General features: G+C 37.3%; 1 protein-coding gene across 1 annotated transcript in view; it reads left to right on the forward strand.

The window, feature by feature from the left end:
* Nucleotides 1-22,966, forward strand: part of Tbcd (tubulin folding cofactor D) — a 256,208-nt gene that overhangs the window by 37,173 nt on the left and 196,069 nt on the right. The window contains exon 3 of the mRNA XM_090389645.1: nucleotides 11,291-11,429. Coding sequence (XP_090245771.1) covers nucleotides 11,291-11,429 — 139 coding nt within the window. The remainder of the gene's footprint in view (nucleotides 1-11,290; nucleotides 11,430-22,966) is intronic.

Raw genomic sequence — 22,966 nt, forward strand, 5'->3', positions numbered from 1 at the left:
TTTCACTGACACGATCTGAGCAAACGTTGACATCAGAAATTTTGAAACAGTAATCCGACCAAGGAAAAGAAGAAAAGAAGTCTCGCAGGTCATCCCATTTTGCATTCTTGTAATGCCAAACAACACGAGGTTGGGAATAGACATGAGATAAAGGTTCCATTGGAGAATAGACATGAGATAAAGGTTCCATTGGAGAATAGACATGAGATAAAGGTTCCATTGGAGAAGAGACAATCACCAAGTTGTGATCTGAAGTGCCTAAAGGAGCTCTCACTTTGACCGTGTACTTAGAAGGGTTGTTTGTGAGAAAAAGATCAAGCGTATTGGCTGTATGATTAGGATTGTCCGGTATTCTTGTAGGTAAAAGAACAATCTGTGCTAGGTCATTAGTAATTGCAAAAGCCTCAGCATCTCGACCTGCTGGGTCGGTGTGACTAGAAAACGGAAGCCAGCTGGGGTTGTGAACATTAAAATCACCAAGGAAAATTACCTCACTGTTAGGAGAGTTGGACTGGAGAAAGTCAAGTTGCAACGAGAGGAAGTCAAAGAGCTCTAAGTGATTAATCGAGTTGGGAGAACGGTAGAGACAACAGATGAATTTGACACAATGAGGTAGAGAGATTTTAAGCCAGAGAAGATCAAAGAGAGGAGATTCCAAATTGCCAAGTCTCTGACAGGGAATATCAGAACAGACATATGCACAAGTACCAGCTTTGAGGCGAAAGGAATCATACAGCGAATAATTTGGGCATCTGAGATGAACAGTAGTTGAATCAACCGATAACTGAGATTCTGTCAGTAAAAGTACATGAGGTTTGGCAGACTGCAAGTGGAAATGGACATCGTTGAGATTAGAATTGAGACCGCGTATATTTGTGAAATGAATTAGGAAGTCCTTGGGAGGTTTAGATCTTTTCGCAGATAAGCTTGCTCTATTAGTTTGACAATTCATGGTGTATTCAATAGTAAGAAAAAGTGGGTGGGACATGCTGTATGAAGTAATGAAATTTTTGGATATGGCGTACACATGGTAAGAATATACCCAGATCCTTGACATAACGTGGCCTCGACAATGCTCCCCGCATACACACTACTCGGACTCCCTCCAGTCACTATCTGGCAGAGTAGAGGTAGCAAGATTATACACTAGCTGATCCGGAAGCCTCCTAGAGAGTTACTAATAGGTCCGGTCAGGTGTACTAACTAGCGGCCGGCCTGCGAAAACCGTTTTAGAGCTGTACCCTCGAAATGTAAGGAATATTGGATCTCGTCACGACGTTCATCATAACCTCAAAAGTCATCAATCATACTGCATGATGGAAGAGATGGGGAAGGGTTGACCGGAACTTAGCTCTAGAGACTAAACATGGATTCCACCACTTCAAGCCTCGAATAAGCAAAGTGGTGGTATTTCACCGGTTGATGAGAGTCATCTTCCACCTAGTACTGCCTGGTAACATAGAGGGGCGGCGTTCCTCCATGTGTTGTGGGCGCCACACCTCGATCCCTGCTTACGTTGGTTCACACCTGGGTGGTCACCCACCATATACTTGTGCATGGGGGTTATACCCAGGATTACTAACAGTCCCACCATCGTGAAGGTGCAAGCAGAGGATTTGGCTGTCACAGACCGTCTGGACTTCGCCGAAATTGGGTCCACTTGACTTGAGTGTCACCCGAATATCAGTTCCATCAGCATTTTAGACTCCCAGGTAGCAAGTACAGCTTGTCTGGCATATCTGAGAGAATGTCTGTGACAACCTAAAGCCCATGCTTAATTGGTAGTGCAAATAACAATATTTGAAATTGTTAGGTTGGTAGAGCCAGTTGGGGAGAACTTTGGTGAGATTAACAAACTTATTTCTTCTTTTAAAAAAATTTTTTTTGTCAAAATTGCTCTCAAGTATTCTCCCTACTTTTCTTCTCTCACCTGATCATATTCTCACAAGATGGGGAACATGGTTATAAGTGGCATCGTTTTATGCTAAAAATTTTGATTCTGTAAAAGAATTTCTTGATACCTTGGGTACTGCACATTCATTCACTATTGTTAGTGCTAGGGCAATGCTTTCTGATTGTTTGGCTAGAAAACATTTATTGTTCATCCAGACTCATTTCAGCTGGTTACCTAGTTGTATAACCAAACTTGAAATGTGGGGACTTGCTTTGAGCAGTACAATTGGAGGGATGGAAAAAGTTGAATTGCAAATTTTAACTGTGCTTCTGATTCTGACGAGAAGAAATAAGAACATACAATAATGTTTTAGAAAAAAACTCAGGATTTCACATTTCAAGAGAGGCTTTAAAAGCTCACATTTCTAAATACTCCCTACAAGTAGAAAGGTTATTCTCTGCATACAAAATGATCTTAGATCAGTGGCATGCAAAATTATTTCACTCATGACTTCCTTTATTAAATATAAAAGTGAACCCCCCCAATGTAAACCCTGAAGTGGGATGACCAGATTTTTAAAAAACAAAAATGGCGTTTTATAAATTATATATATATAGCAGAATTTTTTTTTTCGAGTACTGAGAAAGGAATAAAAAATTTATTTTTTTTAAGTTATACATTAAAATAATTGTTTAATATTTTAACTGAATACAGTAAAAACAACAAATCAAATTCTTATTCTTCAATTAAAATTACAAAACAATTAATGAGAAGGATGAACCTGAATACCTGATAATATTTGGTCCATGTTTGGCTCAATATTTGAAATTGTTAATCTCATGTCATCTTCTGGATCAAGTCTGGAATGCTGTTTTGTTTTTATAGCTGTTAATTTTGAGAAATAAACCTCACATAAATATGTAGACCTGAAAGATAGCAATGTTTGTATCGCATTTTTGATAATTCTGGATACTTATTTCAAAGAGAAAGCCAAAATTTTTCACAAGTATTGCAGTCTTGAAACGAGCATGTAATTCTTCATCATCCGACAGGTTGAAAAGTTCTTTTGCTCAATGATAATTTCGGGACATGAAGAAACTTCAAAAGCAAGGGGATCACGAATCCAATACAACTATTTTTCTAGAAATATATTAAATCATTTGGAAAATTCTTAATATGCATTGTTAGGTGGGTGGCAATGATATGTCTAAATTGTAAAATGTCAATAGTGTAACAAAATCAGAAAAGCATGGGAACATTTCTGTGTTATTATGCTGAAGTTCACTTTTTCAAAGCTTAAGCTTCTTTTTGAAAGCTTCTATTTTTATTTGTTCCCTTTCCTTGAAGACTTAAATTTAAATCATTAAGTTTTTCAAATATATCAATAAGGTAGCTAAGTTTTCCAAGCCATTTTTGTTTGTAAACAAAGCAAGGTTCTGATTTATAAGACTGGAGAACTGCAAATGTATCCCCAATTCACAAAGGGGGATCGAAGGGTGACATGAGTAATTACAGACCATTTAAACTTCTGTTCCAGGTAAAATCATGGAGTCACTAGTTAAAGATGCATTGCAGGATCATCTAGACAAGACTGCAGCAGTAATTCAGATACAGCATGGGTTTGTTAAGGGGAAGTATTGTCTGACAAATTTGATTGGATATTATGATGCTGTTACAAAGGAACTAGATGCAAAAAATAATTTTGATATCATATACTTGAATTTCAGGAAAGCTTTTGACACTGTTGCACATGAAAGACTATTGTAAAAATTGGAGCAGAATGGTATTAAGGTTAAGTTGCTACAATGGATAAAAGGATGGTTAAGTGCGAGAAGACAGAGGGTGGTAATCAATGAGCACTGCTCTTCGTGGACTAATGTTATTAGTGGAGTCCCACAGGGCTCAGTGTTGGGTCTACTGTTGTTTTGTATATTTATCAATGATATTGATGAAGGTATATCAGGCTTAGTGTCGAAGTTTGCAGATGATACAAATATTGGCAGGGTTGTTAATGATAGTAATAGTGGTAGTGTGCTACTGCAACAGGATCTAGAAAATTTGGGAAGATGGGCTGAGAAGTGGCAACTGAAGTTTAACATTGACAAATGCAAAGTACTGCATATGGGTAGAAGTAACCCCAAAGGAATGTACCAACTGTGATACTACACTTCGGGTGGTAGAAAATGAAAAAGACCTGGGAGTAATTGTGCAGTCAGATATGAAGTTTTCTGAACAATGCAGACAGGCTGCAAGAGCGGGTCATGGGGTTTTGTCAATGATATATAGGAATTTTGCTAGCAGGGAAAAGGAGGTGATTGTCCCTCTGTGTAAGGCAATGGTCAGGCCTCACCTTGAGTACTGCGTACAGGTCTGGAGGCCTCGTTTTAGGAAGTTTGTAGATTTTCTTAAGCATGTACAACAAGATTGGTGAGGGGAATGAAGGGATCCTCTTACCAAGAGGTTTAAGTTCTGCAAATTGCGATGGCTGGAGACTAGGCACCTGCACGGTGATCTGATTGAGTTATATAAGGCCTTCAATGGGTTGAGCACCCAGAATTCTGATGGGATTCTTCCACTTGTTCAGATTATGAACCTAGGGGCCATAAATTCAAATTGAGGAAAGACAGCTGTAGAATAGATGTGTGGAAATTTCCCTTTAGCCAGTGGGTGGTTAATTGTTGGAACAAACTTCCATCTCATTGTGGAAGTTGATAGGTTAAATAAATTTAAGGAGGAACTGGGCAAACATTTAGAGGGGAATGGTTGTGTGGATTTTTTTTTTTTTTTGGCTGATGCTATATAAGCTCTTACAATTGCTTTCTTGCATCACATGCCACAATTACTATTTAGAGGGAATGGATGTGTGAATTTTTTTTTTTTTTTTTTGGCTGATAAGCTCATACGATTGCTTTCTTGCATCACATGTCACAATTACTATTACTATATCTGATAAAAACAATAATACTTCATGTTTGAGGTCAAAAAGATGTCGCAACACTTTACCACTGGACAACCACTCGAATTCATATATAAAAGAAGAGTTTCATAAGCAGATCCCATTTCATTACAATGTATAGTGAAAAGTCTGTTATTTAAGCTTCTACTTTCAATAAAGTTGCTCACACTGCATCTTTCAAAACTTTGTGAAATCAGTTTGCATTTCCTTCTCTACTAATGCATCTCTCTGTATAATGCAATGATTCAAAACTATATTTGGACCAATTTCCTTTACTTTGCCTTTTAAACCTTATTTTATCCTGTTAATGAAGCTGCACCATCAGTACAAATCGCAACATAGTTCTTCCACATCAAATTATTTGTTTGAAAGAAAATATTTATAACATTAAAAATCTTCTGGCCCATCGTCCTTCCTTCCAAAGCTTTGCAAAATAGAAAATCCTCCAAAATATCTCCCTCGTAGCAGGATCTGACATATACAATAAGTTTAGCATAGTGGAAATATCTGTGGATTCATCTAACTGTACAGTATTGCAAAAATTAGACTTTCTCTCAATCGATTTAATAAACTGAATTTTATGTTGCCCGCAATAACTGTAATACGCCACGAGACTGTCTCTCTGGATAGAGGAATGGTTTTTAAATCTTTGCTGTACTTTTCTCGATGCATCATTGAAATCATTTTTATTGCAGCAGGGAGAACAAGAGATTCTAGAATCTAGCAATCCTAGAGATTCAAGAGATTCTGAATCTAGCAATAGTATGCGATTTCAAATTTTTTCTTATTAAATACAAATCTTCTAATGATGCTCTTAAAGCTTTACAAGGAACTGCCGTATGTTTCTTCATGGGAGATTTCTGACCTTGTGTGGCGTTGGTGTGACTTTTGAAAAAGGATTCAATTTTTATTGTATTAGCTGTTTTATTAGCCTGCCTGGCAACCTAAAGATTGTGGGTTCGAATCCCTCCTCGGGCTTGGATCAGAGTAAATGCAAAAGCTTTGGGAGGTGCATTATGGCCACAGAAGCCGATGTGCAAACAACTAACAGAAAAAAAAAATAAAAAAATAGCTCTGGATGTTTCTTATGCAAGTGTCTTTTTAATTTAACAGGTTTCATGCTTTCGTTAGCCAGTTTTTCATAGCATATTATGCACACAGGACGTTTCTCATCATCAACAATGCTAAGTGAAGCTGCACTTCATATAAATTCCTCTTAATATGGAATATGATGGCTGTCTACCAGAAATTGATGGTTGCACTACACTTGAAATAATGTTAGGGTCCAAATTTTCATATGATGCAATATTTCTTACCTTATTAGTTTCTTAAATACCTGTAGCAATATTATTGTCATCACTCCTCGGCCTTTTTGTTCTGATTACCCAGTTGTCCACGGTAAAATATATATATTTTTTTCTTCTTAAAAACAACGATAATAATAATACGTGCAATAGAAAAGGCAGCAGAAGAATGAAAAATGCATCCAATTTGATATGAAAGCACCGATAAAGCGTTCCTACCCACTCATTGATGAGGGGCCAAATAGCACTGAAATAGCTGTGGGGTTGATGGTACCCACTGAGAATAAGTAACAGTAGTCTTCTCTACTGGAGAAGCATTACTTATTCAAAGTATAATGAGATAGACAACTCTTGAAGGAATTCACAATATGAGATGTTGTGTAATGATGATATTGCACTAACTTATATGACAGTAAACTGTTCTCGCAGTCTGAGGCTTTTAGTCCTAAATCCAGTATGTATCAAACTACACCCCACTTAGCATCTTTCATATTGTGAAATTAATTCACAGCATTAGGTTATCGGCTGTTATACCATTGGGATACCTATCCACTCATTGATGAGGTAGCAAATAGCCCTGAAACAGTGATGGTACCTACTGAGAATAAGTAACAATACTTTTTTCTACTGGGATAGCATTCCTTATTTGAGGTATAATGAAATAGGCAACTCGTAAAGGTTGTTGTTTTTGTAGGGGTTTGATGGCGCATAAGCTGCTTTGGCTATAATGCGCCACTCTTAAAGGATTTCACAGTATGAGATGTTATGTAATGATGAATGACGCTATGCAACTTAGCGGTTTACTATGTAAATAGTGCTATTGCACTAACTTATATGACACTTCTCACAGTCTGATGCTTTTTAAAATTCTTTATGTACAAAGCTTATTTATTAAATGCAATTTTATATTTTTTAATGAAGAATTTTTGAAAAAGTATTTTTATTTTTCTTATTTTCAATGAAACAAAACTTGTTAATTCTGTTTGGAAAAAAGAAACATTATAAACATGAAACTACAGCCTCTTTCATTTTCATATGTGTAAAACCATAATAAGCACAGCCATCAGAAATTATTTATTTTATTATTTTTTTTTTTTTTTTTGTTGTTGTGGCTGTATGAATTTTAATTGTGCTAAACAGATTTTTGTTGCAGTTATATTCATTAAAATGAAAAATTTTTGTATAAAAATACATAGTAAATTGGCAGAGAATGGGAAGTGATAAGTGATTTCGTTATAGTGAATATTTAATTAAATCTGGTGTTTGTTACACTGCCATTTTACCATATATGACAAACTGACAGAATAGAGAATTCGTATACTTAGGTCCTCTGTGACAATGTAATGGATTCACCACTTTTTGATCTTGTAGAGATCTGTGTTCATATTTTGTTAGAGATTGGATGAATTCTTATAGGGTTCTTCAGTCTGGGCTGTCTATAACTAAGTTAGTCTATAACTCAGTCCCCATAGGTTAGGCGCCTCCGTAGCCAGGTGGTAAGGAGCAGTAGTGCGTAGCACACGCTTCTTGATTAGACCGGGGTTCGAGCCCGTCACCACCAAATACGGAGGATGCGGAAAGGTCAGGAATGACCACCGCATATCCCTGAGCATGGGGATATATCGTGGGCACTGCAAAATGGAGTCAAGAGAAAAAAAAGGTGAGCTTGCCATTTGCTATTCCCATGGTGTGGCATGAGCCAGTAAGCCATGCCGAATGTTACTTTTGTGTATGTGATGTTAAAAAGGTTTAAAATATGGCTTTAGTTGCTAATGCTCCTGAAAACCAAATAACAAAATAACCCCATGGGTTATTTTAAGTTCATCTCACATAACATGCAAATATGCCTCTGAATTCATACTTGTAAGACATAATATATACAATAAAGACTGTAGGAACTGGCATTATATAAATCATATCATATAAATGGCAAACTATGACCAAAGTAGTTAATATATTAAAAAAAAAACGCAAAAAACAAGAATGGATTTGCACTTATTTACTTTACATGTGATGCTCCATAGTAGCAACAGATTACACTGGTTTACAGTGTATCTGGGGTTTGAGTAAAAGTATGTGGCAGTTATTTATGCATGTTTACTGATTACTAAACCGAAGTCTGTTTGTTTCTATCACGTAATGAATTGTGAAAAATCTTTAACAAATATTACCTAGGTATTATACGCAAATGTGTGCATAACTATAGTTTCTGCAATGGTCTACAAGTTTTATACCCCTATATTTGTAATCAGTATCAAATATTTGCCTCAAATACTGTGCATGTTTAACCTGTAATGCAGATTGTGCATGTTTAACCTGTAATCACACACACACACACACACATTGCAAGGTCATACTGCAAGGTAGCTGACCTTGACCCAGGGAGGTAGACAGCCTTCCCCCCCCACCTCGCTCTTCCGGCCCATCTGTGATTCCCAGAATTTTATTTTCTGAGTGGAGTCTGTGAGACTCCTGTGTGTAGTTACGGGTTAAACTTGTTTGAGCATGCACTCACTTGTTTGTACAGTCCACTCAACCATAGAGCCTATATAAGTGGCACATCCCTTATGTGGTCACAGTACTCCTGTAGAAACTGTCATGCGCTCTCATTGTGTGTTAGTTTTCTTTTAGTATGGCAACCAGAAAGTGTATAAACAGTCCCGACATATTTTGTTACATATGTGGTTGTTTTGTTCCTGTAAAGCAGAGGCGAAATATTACCGATTTTTTTAAAAAAATCGTATTATGCATACTTTGACATAAAACTAGGCAATCAGGATAAATCGTGGGCACCGCAAAATGGAGTCAAGGAAAAAAAAAAGGTGAGCTTGCCATTTGCTATTCCTATGGTGTGGCATGAGCCAGTAAGCCATGCCGAATGTTACTTTTATGTATGTGACGTTAAAAAGGTTTCAATTCAAAAAATAAAAAGGACATGAAATATCCAGATATACCGTCAGCCATAAGACCGGTTCTGCATGGACCTGATCTGCCTGTAAAACCTCCACCAGAAACTTTGGAGTGCACATCATCTTCCACCGAAGCAGAAGCTAAAGAGGTTAGTGAAGAGGAATGTTATCAACCAGAAAATATTTTAACGCCACAGCAATTCATGCAAGTCGAACTGAACAATTTAGTAAGGGACTTAGGTCTTCCGAAGTATGCGCTGAAATTCTGGGATCCAGACTTCAAGCAAAGAACTTACTTGCTCCAGGTACATCATTTTCCTGGTACAGAAATTGTGAAAAGGAGTTTGTGGTATTTTTCACAAGAAGGTCCTCTCGTATATTGCAGTGATATCGCTGGTTTAATAAGTGTCTTAGGAGCTCCATCATATGTTCCTAGTGAATGAAGACTATTTATAAGACTAGTTTAAAAGGTGTTCTCTTGTATAATGGAGGTAGTACACATCTGTGCACCAAATATGGAGGATGCAGAAAGGTCAGGGAATGACCACCGCATATCCCCGGAGCAATATGGCCTTGGTTGCTAATGCTCCTAAAAACCAAATAACAAACAACAAACACATCTGTGCCAGTTGCTCATTCAGTCTACTTAAAAGAAACTTATGACAATCTAAAGTTTCTTCTGGAGAAAATTAAATATCAAGATCACGAATGACAACTATGTGGAGACTTAAAAAGTGTTGTGTGTTGTTGGGGCAACAGGGTGGGTACACTAAAATGCAATGCTTTATTTGTGAATGGGATAGCAGAGCTAAAGCGCTGCATGGGACAAAGAAGCAATGGCCTTGGAGGCAAATCTTACACCAGAGTCAAAAAATATTGTGCACGAAAGTTTGGTGAAGCCAGATAAAATACTTTTACCTCCACTGCATATCAAGTTAGGTATAATGAAGCAATTTGTTAAAGCATTGAATAAGGATGGCAACTGCTTTAAGTATCTTTGCAGTAAATGTCCTGGTTTATCTGATGGAAAACTTGTATGTTCATTGGTCCCCAAATTAGAAAATTGGTTTTAGATAGTCAGTTTGAAACAACTATGACTGACGTTGAAAGGGAAGCGTGGATTGCTTTTAAAAGTGTAATGGAAATCATAAATCACAGGATTATGAGAAAATTGTACAAAATATGCTCGAAAAGCTTTGCAATTTAGGTTGCAATATGAGCATAAAAATTCACTTTTTTGCATGGCCATCTTGATTTTTTCCACAAAAACCTTGCACAGATAAGCGAAGAACAAGGGGAGAGATTCCATCAGGACATAAAGGAAATGGAGCAGAGGTACCAGGGAAGGTGGAATACAAGCATGATGGCTGACTACTGCTGGTGTTTAAAAAGAGAGAAACCTGGGGCTGTACATAAAAGAAAAACAATTAAACGTTCTTTTCAAACAGAGACAAAGGTCTGATTAATGAAAGTTTCAGAATTTTGATTAATACTTGTTAGTATTTATGTATTTTTTGATATGTGAAAATGCAATCCTATCAATCTGTCATTACTAAATACAATAAAGTTGTATATTTTTGTAAAAAACAATACTTTTTTTATTTCTTAAATTGTGATGTATCTGGATTTAATAGAAAAAAATCTTAAGTCATTTGAAATCACAGCAACATATTTCAGCAGTAGGACCTATTGAAATTCAAACCCCCAGTGAACAAATTTAAATTTGCAAACTAGTGTTATTAGTGGAAATTTGGGACTGATATTGAAAACTATTATAAAATATTAATTGCATTGTAGTAAAACAAGATAAATAGAAGTGTTGCAAATAAAGGACTGACTACATATACAGTTTTCTATTGCTGGAGGAAAATAAAATTGTCTCAAACATAATAAAGGCACATTTTACATTGAAAAATCATTAATACTTCTTTCATTTTTAAGAATATTTTAAATATTTAATACTTAGTACTATTTAAATGCTTGTAAGCAAGATACAGAATTAAAACGAAAATTAAAAATTATTAAATATGGCTTTTTTTTAACTCCAGTGCCATTGGTAAGTTTTTTTTTACCAGTGCAACTGGAGTAAGAGTTTAAGTTTATTGGATAGTTTTTTTTTTTTTTTTTAATAATGTGACATAATAGATATTAAACTTCATTTTTCATATTATTACTAGCTATTACAACTTACTTTGTCTTACTTTACGAATCTAATATTCTTTTATAGAATTATGGATGTAATCAAGCTATATCTAACAGTAATTGATAAAGCAAGAGATGCTGCAGCTGTATTGGCATCTCGTTTTGTCACCCGCCCAGATGCCAAGTCTTCCTATTTGCCTGAGTTTCTAGACTGGTCATTAAAGGTATGACATATAATTTGCTGTCTTTGAATATGTGAACTTCTTATTAAAAATCATACATGTCAAGGGTTTAGGCCAGTAATGGCCTGTTCCATTTCAGTAGTCAAGAAGTTAAGGATATTTTCTCTCAACATGTTTAATCCATTTTATCTAAAGTCCTTAATTTTTTATGACTGGTTCTACTTTCAGTTCTATCAAAATTTTGTTGTTCTTTATTTCTAGCACTGTATTGTTTGCTGTTCTCCTCATAATATCATTTCATTTCTGGAGATGGTAATCTTTCTGTTTTTATATATATTTAGAGTATATATTTAGCAAATGTACTTTAAAACTAGCATGCAGCTGTTCTCTCTATGACCATTTGTTCCCCATTATTCACATAGGTTTGGGATGCTAAAATGTGAATCAGTAAATAATATTATGATCAATAAACATTCAAATTTAATTTTAGTTTTCTTAATCAGCATTTAAATTTACAGAATAGAAAATATTTTCATTTACAAGAATAGTTTTCATATTTAAATTGCTACTGATGGTCACTGCAAACTAAAATTGCTCACTTCAGGATAACAAGTATATGTTACTTAGAAATAGTATTCTTAAGGTAAATCATTTTAATAATGAAATATCCTCTTAAATAATGTGTGTAACCATTACTGAGCATCTTTAGCATGCAAAATTAGTGAAATCAAAAATACAGAAAAGTGAAATATCTCTTTGAATGATGCTGGTAATCTTGGCTACTATTTCCCCTTTACATTTCAGCTAGTATTAACAATGGCCACATGGTGCAAGGAAGCCTATGGCACCAGCCAAAAAAAAAAAAAAAAAAAAAACATAATAAATAAAATAATGATAATAAGAAGAAAAAAAAAATTAATAAGAGAAAAGGAAATAGACAATGTATGTGTTTCCCTCCTCCCATATGTAAATATCCAGCTGACCGTTGAATTTCCCCAAACTGTCAGCCTCTACCATCCTGCTAATGCAGACATGTCATCACGGTTGCGAAGTTTATTCCACAATATGAGAGATGCCAAATGGTGAAGATAATGATAATATTTTGAAGACTAAATGCACAAAGCATAATATGGTTGTCAGATGAACTAATGAGACATATGGCAGGGAAAAAAAATGCATGGGATACATACAAATTAATGGGTGACATGGAAGCCTATGATATAAGTTGGTCTGTAAGGAAGTCACAAAGGAGATTAGGCAGGCAAAGGCAGATTATGAGAAATCCTTGGCAAAGGACGCAAAGAAAAACAGAAAAGAGTTCTTTACCTATTTAAACTCAAGAAGGAAAGGGAAGAATCAGATTGGTCCACTGGATGTTGATGGTTCAACAGTTGAGGATCCAGCTCAGGTGGCTAACAATCTAAACGAGTATTTTGCATCTACATTCACACATGAGGAGTTATTCAGGAAGGGGAATGTCGTAGGTGAAGTAAACATTGGCAGTGAGCTAGATTATTTTCTAATAACTGAGAGGAAAGTGGAGGAGAAATTGATGAGGATAAACATAAAAAAGGCACCCGGGGTGGATGGGATCTATCCAGTTATATTAAAGGAGGCAGCAAAGGAAGTAAGCAAATCCCTAGCCATAATTATGAGAGCTTCTTTGGACTCAGGGGAGGTACCCATGGACTGGAGATGTGCAAATGTAACCCCAATTCACAAAGGAGGATCAAAGGCTGACACAAGTAATTATAGACCTGTTAGTTTAACTTCGGTTCCAGGAAAATTAATGGAGGCACTGGTTAAAGAAGCACTGCAGGATCATCTGGACAAGAATTCAGTTATAGCTCAGACACAGCATGGTTTTGTTAAGGGCAGGTCTTGTCTGACCAATTTGATTGGATACTATAATGTAGTCACAAAAGAACTGGATGCAGGGAATAACTTTGATATTATATATTTGGATCTTAGAAAGGCTTTTGATACTGTTGCGCATGGAAGACTGCTGCACAAATTGGAGAAGTGTGGCATTGGAGGATAATTGCTGCTATGGATAAAGGGATGGTTGAGTGGCAGAAGACAGAGAGTGGTAATCAATGGACACTGCTCAACGTGAACTAATGTTATTAGTGGAGTTCCTCAGGGTTCAGTGTTGGGTCCATTGTTGTTTTCTGTATTTATAAATGATATTGATGATGGTGTATCAGGCTTAATGTCCAAGTTTGCAGACGATACCAAGGTTGGCAGGGTTGTTAAGGACACTACTGATACTATGCTGCTGCAACAGGATCTGGAAAGGTTGAGCAGATGGGCTGAGAGGTGGCAAATGAAGTTTAACATTGACAAATGTAAAGTACTACATATGGGAAACAGTAACCCCAGATCAACGTATCAACTCTGTGGTACTACGCTGACAGTGGTAGAGAATGAAAAGGACCTGGGGGTAATTGTGCAGGCAGATATGAAGTTCTCTGAGCAGTGCAGACGAGCTGCAAGAGTAGCTCATGGTGTCTTGTCAATGATATACAGGAATTTTTCTAGCAGGGACAGGGATGTGATTATTCCCTTGTATAAGGCATTGGTCAGGCACACCTTGAGTACTGTATACAGGTCTGGAGGCCTCATTTCAAGAAGGATGTAGAGCTGCTGGAACGAGTACAGAGAAGGGCAACAAGATTAGTGAATGGAACAAAGGGTTGCTCTTACGAAGAAAGGCTTAAATTTTGCAAATTACAGAGCCTGGAGACTAGGCATCGGCGAGGTGATCTGATAGAAGTGTATAAGGCTTTGAATGGCTTGAGCATGCTCAATGCCGATGGGATTCTTCCTCTTGCTCAGAATAATCACCTCAGAGGGCATAAATTCAAATTGAGGAAGGACGGATTCGGATAGATGTGTGGAAATTTGCCTTTAGCCAGCGGGCAGTTGGTTTGTGGAATAGACTCCCATCGCTTGTTGTTGAAGTTGATAGCCTAAACAAATTTAAGGCTCAGCTGGACAGGTATTTCGAACGAACGGAGGGGTGAAATGGGAGTAGTGGTTTTTTTTTTTTTTGGCTGATGCTGAATAAGCTTGCTTTCTTGCATCATATGCCTCTACTAATGCTAATGCTAATGTTATGGGTGAAATTAACTATATAATATCAGTGTAAATACACCATAATTTACCCATAAATTTAACTACCTAATTTAGTAGTGTAATGGCATCGTTTTATTTTATCTCATATCGTGGCTACCTTCACAATGAGATAACAGGTATTGCACTCTTTCAAATAAATAATGCTTCTCTAGTAGAGGAGACTACTGTTATTTATTTTCAGTGGTCTGGGTGGTGGTGCCCGCTGAGAATAAATAACACTAGTCTCGCTGAGAATAAATAACAGTATTCGAAGTAGTGCAATACCTGTTATCTCATTGTGAAGGTAGCCACAATATGAGATAAAATCAAACGATGCCATTACACTACTTATGTAGTTAAATTTATAGTAAACTATGGTGTATTTACACCAATATTATATAGTCATATTGATAGGTGGAACAGGACCAGGGTATGTCTGCCAGGGGCAAAGGTTGATGACGTTGTAGAGCGAATATCATCTTTTAAGGGCACAAAAGGTGATATAGTTGTACACGTTGGCACTAATAATATTAAGAGTAGGAGACCGGCAGAATTACTTAACAAGTACAGGTCACTGTTGAACAAAAGCCGAGAATTAGGGTTGAATTTGAAAGTGTCTGCAATTCTGCCCAGACACGATAGGAGGGAGTATATGATGAGAGCCTTGTCGATCAATTCGGTCCTGGAAAGATTGTGCAAGGCTCAAGGGGTAGAATTTTTTTCAGCCTGGACTGTACTTGTTAACAGGAGAGATTGCTTCTACAGGGATGGGATACACTTAAATAGAAAGGGTGCAAGAATATTTGCTGATGCTATCGAGGCAGTGTTAGGTGGGTCGGAAAACTGCTAGCTTGGGGGGAGACAAAGACCAATAGATTGACAGTAGCCACTGGCAGAGGTGAAAGAGATTCTTGCACTGCTTCTATTAGAATGAGCAGAAGCCTGAAAAACAAGATGCATGGTATTTCAGAGACTGCTGGGAGCCATTGCGGTACAAGTAAACACATGGGTTGTGTTAGGGTAGCTAAGAATAGAAACAGGTGCAGGTATATTTGCGTGTACACCAATGCTAGGAGTTTAGTAAATAAATTTGATGAATTTGAGGAATTGCTCAAAACATCGAAGGCAGATATTGTTGGGATATCAGAGACGTGGTGTCACACAGATATAAGGGATGCGGAACTGCAATTTGGAGAGTACAACATCTACAGAAAGGATAGACAGGATAGGAAGGGGGGGAGGTGTTATGCTATTAGTTAAGAAACACATAAAAACCAAGGAAGTGAAGCCAGTCGACATCGCTGGACAGTGCAGTGTGGAGTCAGTTTGGTGTGACATAAACATTGGGAGATCAAAATTGAGAGTAGGAGTGTGCTATAGGCCTAATGACTCTGATGAGTATAATAAGGAACTGTACAGGGAAATAGAGTGGGCCAGTAAATCAGAGTGTCTTATAATGGGAGATTTTAATTTCCCAGATATTGACTGGATTTTGGGGGCTGGTTACTCACACACTAGCAGGGCTTTTGTGGATTTATTGGATGATTGTTTTCTACATCAGCATGTTCGGGAGGCAACTAGAGGGAGTAATACTCTTGATTTGATTATCAGCAGTGATTCTTCATGCATTAAGAATCTGCAGATAAATGAACCACTAGGTGGCAGTGATCACAGTGTGCTGAAGTGGGATTTACTCAAAGAGGTAACTACCATTAGGGGTAAAGGGAAGGGTTATTGCTTCCGTAAAGGCGACTACGATGGACTGAGACAGTATTTAAATTCTATACAGTGGGACCAACTGATGATGTTACCAACAGCAAATTCAAAATGGGAAGCATTCAAAGAACTTATCTTGGAAGCTACTAGGCTTTACATACCAACTAAGAAATATTGTTCAAGGTTTAGGCCAAAATGGATGTCAGATGAACTAATGAGGCATATGGCAGAGAAGAAAAATGCATGGGATACATACAAATTAACACATGACACAGAAGCCTATGATAGATACAAGTTGATATGCAACAAGTTACAAAGGAGGTTAGGCAGGCGAAGGCAGATTACGAGAAATCCTTGGCAAGGGATGCAAAGAAAAACAGCAAAGAGTTCTTTACTTATGTAAACTCTAGAAGGAAGGGGATGAATCAGATTGGTCCACTTGATATTGATGGGTCAAGTGTTGATGATCCTGCTCAGGTAGCTAACAAACTAAATGAATATTTTGCATCGACATTCACACATGAGGAGTTATTCAGCGAGGGGAATGCCAGAGGTGTATTCAACTCTAGCAGTAAGCTTCAGAATCTTGAAATAACTGGGAGTAAAGTGGAGGAGAAACTGTTGAAGATAAACACAAGAAAGGCACCCGGGGTGGATGGGATCTATCCAGTTATATTAAAGGAGGCAGCAAAGGAAGTAAGCAAACCCTTAGCCATAATTATGAGAGCTTCCTTGGACTCAGGGGAGGTACCCATAAACTGGAAATGTGCAAATGTGACCCCAATTCACAACGGAGGATCAAAGGCTGACACAAGTAATTATAGACCTGTGAGCTTAACTTCTGTTCCAGGAAAATTAATGGAGGCACTGGTTAAAGAAGCACTGCAGGATCATTTAGACAAGACTTCAGTTATAGCTCAGACACAGCATGGTTTTGTTAAGGGGAAGTCTTGCCTGACCAACTTGATTGGATACTATGATGCAGTCACAAAAGAACTGGATGCAGGGAATAACTTTGATATTATATACTTGGATCTTAGAAAGGCTTTTGATACTGTTGCACATGGAAGACTGCTACACAAATTGGAGCAGTGTGACATTGGAGGCAAATTGCTGCTATGGATAAAGGGGTGGTTGAGGGGGAGAAGACAGAGAGTGGTAATCAATGGACACTGCTCATCGTGGACTGATGTTATTAGTGGAGTCCCTCAGGGCTCAGTGTTGGGTCCATTATTGTTTTCTGTATTTATAAATGATATTGATGATGGTATATCGGGCTTAATGTCCAAGTTTGCAGACGATACAAAGGTTGGCAGGGTTGTCAAGGACACTACTGACACTATGCTGCTGCAACAGGATCTGGAAAGGTTGAGCAGATGGGCTGAGAGGTGGCAAATGAAGTTTAACATTGACAAATGTAAAGTACTACACATGGGAAACAGCAACCCCAGAGCAACATATCAACTCTGTGGTACAACACTGACAGTGGTAGAGAATGAAAGGGACTTGGGGGTGGTTGTGCAGGCAGATATGAAGTTCTCTGAGCAGTGCAGACGGGCTGCAAGAGTAGCTCATGGAGTATTGTCAATGATATACAGGAATTTTTCCAGCAGGGATAAGGAGGTGATTATTCCATTGTATAAGGCGATGGTCAGGCCACACCTAGAGTACTGTATACAGGTCTGGAGGCCTCATTTCAAGAAGGATGTAGAGCTGCTGGAACGAGTACAGAGAAGGGCAACAAAATTAGTGAATTGAACAAAGGGGTGCTCTTATGAAGAAATGCTTAAGTTTTGCAAATTACAGTGTCTGGAGACTAGGCACCAGCGAGGTGATCTGATAGAGGTGTATAAAGCCTTGAATGGTTTAAGCATGCTCAATGCTGATGGGATTCTTCCTCTAGCTCAGAAAAATCACCTGAGAGGGCATAAATTCAAATTGAGGAAAGACGGATGTAGGATAGACGTGCAGAAATTTGCCTTTAGCCAGCGGGTGGTTGGTTGGTGGAACAGACTTCCATCCCTTGTGGTGGAGGTTGATAGCCTAAATAAGGTTAAGGCTCAGCTGGACAGGTATTTTGAACGAACAGAGGGGTGAAGTGGAAGTGGTTTTTTTTTTTTTTTTTTTTTTTTGGCTGATGCTGCATAAGCTTGCTTTCTTGCATCAAATGCCTCTACTAATGCTAAATGCTAATGCTAGTCAAAAAGGTATACTTTTGTATACCTTCTAGTCAAAATTGGAAGAGTAGGGATAGATGCTATTTTTCAGCTCAAGTCATGATTAGGAGCATCTGTCATTATTGTTCCACTTCATCTTATTTTTATTTGTTTGGCTTTTGTATACCAGATACCAGGATGCTCTCATAATTATGTCTTTGCTACCTCTGTTAATATAATTGTATAGATTCCATCCACCCCAGTTGCCTTTGTTATGTTTAACTTTCAAGAATTTCTCTTCTACTTTCCTCTCAGTTATTACAAAATCATTTAGCTCTCTGTTAGAGTTTGTTAAACTTCTGGCCGCCACTTCCCTAAAGAATTCATCATGTGTGAATGTAAATGCAGAATACTCATTCAGTTTGTCAGCAACCTGAGCTGAATCATCAACAGTCAAATCATCAGTATCAAGTAGTGGACCAATTTGATTCATCCCCTTTGCTTGCCTAATCTCCTTTGTGAATTGATTACAGACTAGCTTATATCTACCATAGACTTCTGTGTGTATTTTTCTTCTCTGCCATGAGCCTCATTGGCTCCATCCAACATCCATTTTGGCCTGTACCTTGAAGAGTATTTCTCAGTTGGTACTAAAAGCCTAGTATCTGCTATGTTTAATTCCTTGAATGCTTCCCATTTAGAATTTGCTGATGGTAACATCCTCAATTGGTTCCCCTGTAAAGAATTTAAAAACTGACTGAGCCCACTGTAGTCACATTTATGAAATCAGAAACCAGTGAACTGATCCCATATCAATTCACTGTGATCACTGCCACCTGGTGGTTCTTTTCTCTGCAGATTTGTAATGCATGAATAATAAGCTGATAATCAGATCAAGAGTATTACTCCATCTTGTTGCCTCTCTAACGTCCTGCCATAGAAAACGGCCATTAAATAAATTCACAAAAGTCTTGCTAGTGTGAGAGTGACCAATCTACAAGTTCCAGTCAATATCTGGAAAGTTAAAATCTCCATTATAAGAAATTCTGATTTACTAGCCCACTCTTACAACGGCCTCCGTAGCCGAGTAGGCAGGAGCGGGAGTGCAGTAGCACACGCTCTTTGAGTAGACCGGGGTTCAAGCCCCTGACTGCTGAATACGGTCGATCTGCCAACCCGCACTGGACCAGCGTGGCAGATTATGGTCCATTTCCCTCAGCATGAATTGTTGAGGAGGCTTCCACCCTGCAGTGGGTTGATAATGGCTGCACTTTACTTTTTTACTTTCTTACAGTCATTTGTTGTAGTTATCAGAGTGATTAGGCCTATAAAACACCCCTACTCTCATTTTTGCTTTCCCAGTGCTTATGTCACACCAAACTGATTCAAGCACTGCCCACCCATGTCAATTGGAAGCACTGCCTTATATTTTATGTGCTTTTTAACTAAGAGCATATCCCCTCCTATCCTTTCAGTGCTGTTCAGATTGGGCTAGGGATAGAAGTGGGATCTCTCACAAATTGGTGCTGGGTCTCCTGTTGTATTTGATTTTCTCAAATGACACAGGATACAGGCTAAAAAATGATACAGGTAGTACAATGTGTAATACACATTGTTACTACCCATATTGAAATTATGCATCCCTTATATCTCAGTGACACCGCATCTTTGATACCCCAACAATGTCCGATTTAATGTCTTGACCAGCAAATGCTACATTGATTGTACATCTACATTCTACTTCAGATTATACAGTGGGATTGTGATCTCCTTATCTCTACAAGTAAATGTTTGATAAATTACTGATAGGACCACCTTTCTTTCTGTACCCTTTTTTTTTTAATTCAGTCCTGCCAATTGTATTTTGGGGTTATTTCCCAAATGCCTTGCATTATGCTGCATTAAAACATAGTGCCGGACAAAAAAAACTGCATCACTTGTGAATTTTAAAAATAATCTGTTTTGTGCTGCATTGTGTTTTGCAGAAATGTTCAAAATGTATTTGTTAGATGGGATATATATCTCTGTGAACGAAATCCGATAAAAGACTCCACCTGATATATACCTAATTGCCATAAATATCTTCCCAAAGGGTAAAATGTGTAATTAATGGAAATATGAGAATCGTGCAAATGGCAATCATGACAACCAAACATACATTTTATTGCATTTATGTGTACAAACTGAAATGGCAAGTTAATGTAATAGTATTATGTACTGTAAATCAGCAAAATAAGTCCTCAATATTTTGTTGTTCCTCCTCGAGCTGCAGTTACAGCCTTGCAAACATCTGGCAAGTTAATCAACTTCTGGAAATACGGTTGCCCAAATTTGTGGCACCACACTCTTAGAGTGCTCTCCTGTAGCTGAATCTTACTTGTTGCCTTCTTCTGAGCAATTTTAGACGACAATCTGTACTGTTGCCAGGCCAGTCCAACACTGTAATGCCAGCATTTCTGAGGTATGATTGCACCTTAAGGGAGAAAAACAAGGGAAAACATTGGTATAAGTATGTTTTAAGCCTTGTGAGACAAGAAATCAAACTCATGATTAAATCTGAACAGCATAAAACCTACCAATTTTTCTGTGTGGTGATCCCTAATGACGGGTTTCAGGCACTACTCCAGCAGTGTAGGTTTCTGCATTCGCCGTTCCATTAATAAACTTAATTCGCCCCACCCCTTTGCTTGTCATGCATCCCCAGACTATCTGACTGGCAAGGAACTTTACAGTCGGTGGTATGCAGTGAGGATGTTATGCCTCCGATTTTCATCTTCTGACATATCGCTTCCCCATCCGAGCCATATAGGTTGAATTTCTATTTGTCAGAAAAGATGATGTTGTCCCATTGCCCTTTTGTTCATGAAACGTGTGTTTTTGCCCAAGCAAGTCACTTCTTTCTCATTTGTTGGGTCAACAAAGGCTTCTTCTTGGGCCGATAGGCATGCAGACCACATTCCAAAAGCTGTCTTCGGATAGTTTCTGCACTTGTTTCAACACCAGAGGCCATCTCAAAGTTCAATTTTAGATCAGGAGCACTAGCATGGTGATTATGAAGGCATAGCCATTTCAAATATCGATCTTGGGAATGCATAGTCATTCTCTTACGGCCTGATCCAGGTCTTCCCTTCACATCACCAATTTCATGCTTTAATTTCAGCACCCAGGATACTGTTGACTGGTGGCTGCCTATTTTATAAGCCATAGCATGCGTAGAAAGCCCTTCCTGAAATAGAGCAATAGCTACACTTTTTTTTCTTGGTGTCAACTGAACATATGGAGCCATGCTTACCCCTCTGCAAAACAGGATACTAACGAGCGTGTATACCCTTCCAATGCTGTATTTATAGAAATGGCTGATGCAATAGAAGCATTATCTGATACAATACCTTTGCTTTGCGACAAACAAAATGACTGTAATCAAACAATATCTTATATTTTTCACTACAAATGTTACTTTTTTTAAGGTGATGCAGTTTTTTTGTCTGAAGAGTAACCATTAATCAGGCTTCTGCTTCCTGTCCTTTTGGGATTTTTTTTTTTTTTTGTGTAGTCACTACTCACCCACGATAAATTTAGGATTTTCATCTAGGAAACTGGTACAGCATCCATAGAATATACACATTCTTTACAAACACTATGCCAATTTTCCATAGCTTTGGTTGCCTTATAAAAACTGAGAGAGAGTCTTGATTGTAACTGGTTAAAAGGTGAAATAGTGTTGCAAAGGCCAAGGGTTTACTGCTTGTCCTCTAAACACTTACAAGTTATTTAAGACTTAAATTTTTAAAATGTTATTAGAACTAATTGCGTGGGTAACTTTAATTTGGTAGGGTATCTTGTTATTGCTGGAAGAATGAGGTTGATCTTTATTTTATTATTTTTTAAAAATAATTTTATTTGTTATTATTTTTTGATTTATATTTTAACTCAAGTATTTTGCTTATTTCTGTATTTAATTTTTTTTAACTCAGTGTATTGTGGGTTCAGTTTAATTTTTATGGTTTTTAAATAAATTACATACATCTATTTTATTCTGAACATCATTATTTTATAATAGGTGTATGCATATTTAACTTTAATATTGTATTGTCTAATTTTGTTGTCTGGTTAGCAGCTGTTTATATGGCTGTTAGTAATTAATAAATAAATTATTATGAAAATTATATTTAATTTTAACATGGTTTAGTATTATTGACCATAAATGTCTATTCATAACTATGTCATATTTTTAATATTGATTATGCAAATCTCTCTCTTGATTCACATAAATTACAAGAGGTTTTTCTTTTATTGAAATAACTAGAAAGAAATAAAATGACAAAACACTTTATACATTGTATTATTTTCATTTTATTAAAATTGGTGTTTCATTAAAGTATATATATAGGTAACTTAGAAATATATAACTTATAGGCTCTATGGACCCCTGCATTTAAAAGGATCCAACATAGGCTGCCTAGTGCTTTTCTTTTTTTTCTTTTGCAAAATTTCTTTATAGTGCTGAAGTGTGCAGTTTCAACCTGTTTTCAGAGTGCTCGTGAAAAATTATTGTTGTGCTCCTTTTAGCATTAGCATTAGTAGAGGCAT

The sequence above is a fragment of the Mastigoproctus giganteus genome, chromosome 2, assembly GCF_048544385.1.
Source record: "Mastigoproctus giganteus isolate SK-2022 chromosome 2, ASM4854438v1, whole genome shotgun sequence".
In the NCBI taxonomy this organism is placed as follows: domain Eukaryota; kingdom Metazoa; phylum Arthropoda; class Arachnida; order Uropygi; family Thelyphonidae; genus Mastigoproctus; species Mastigoproctus giganteus.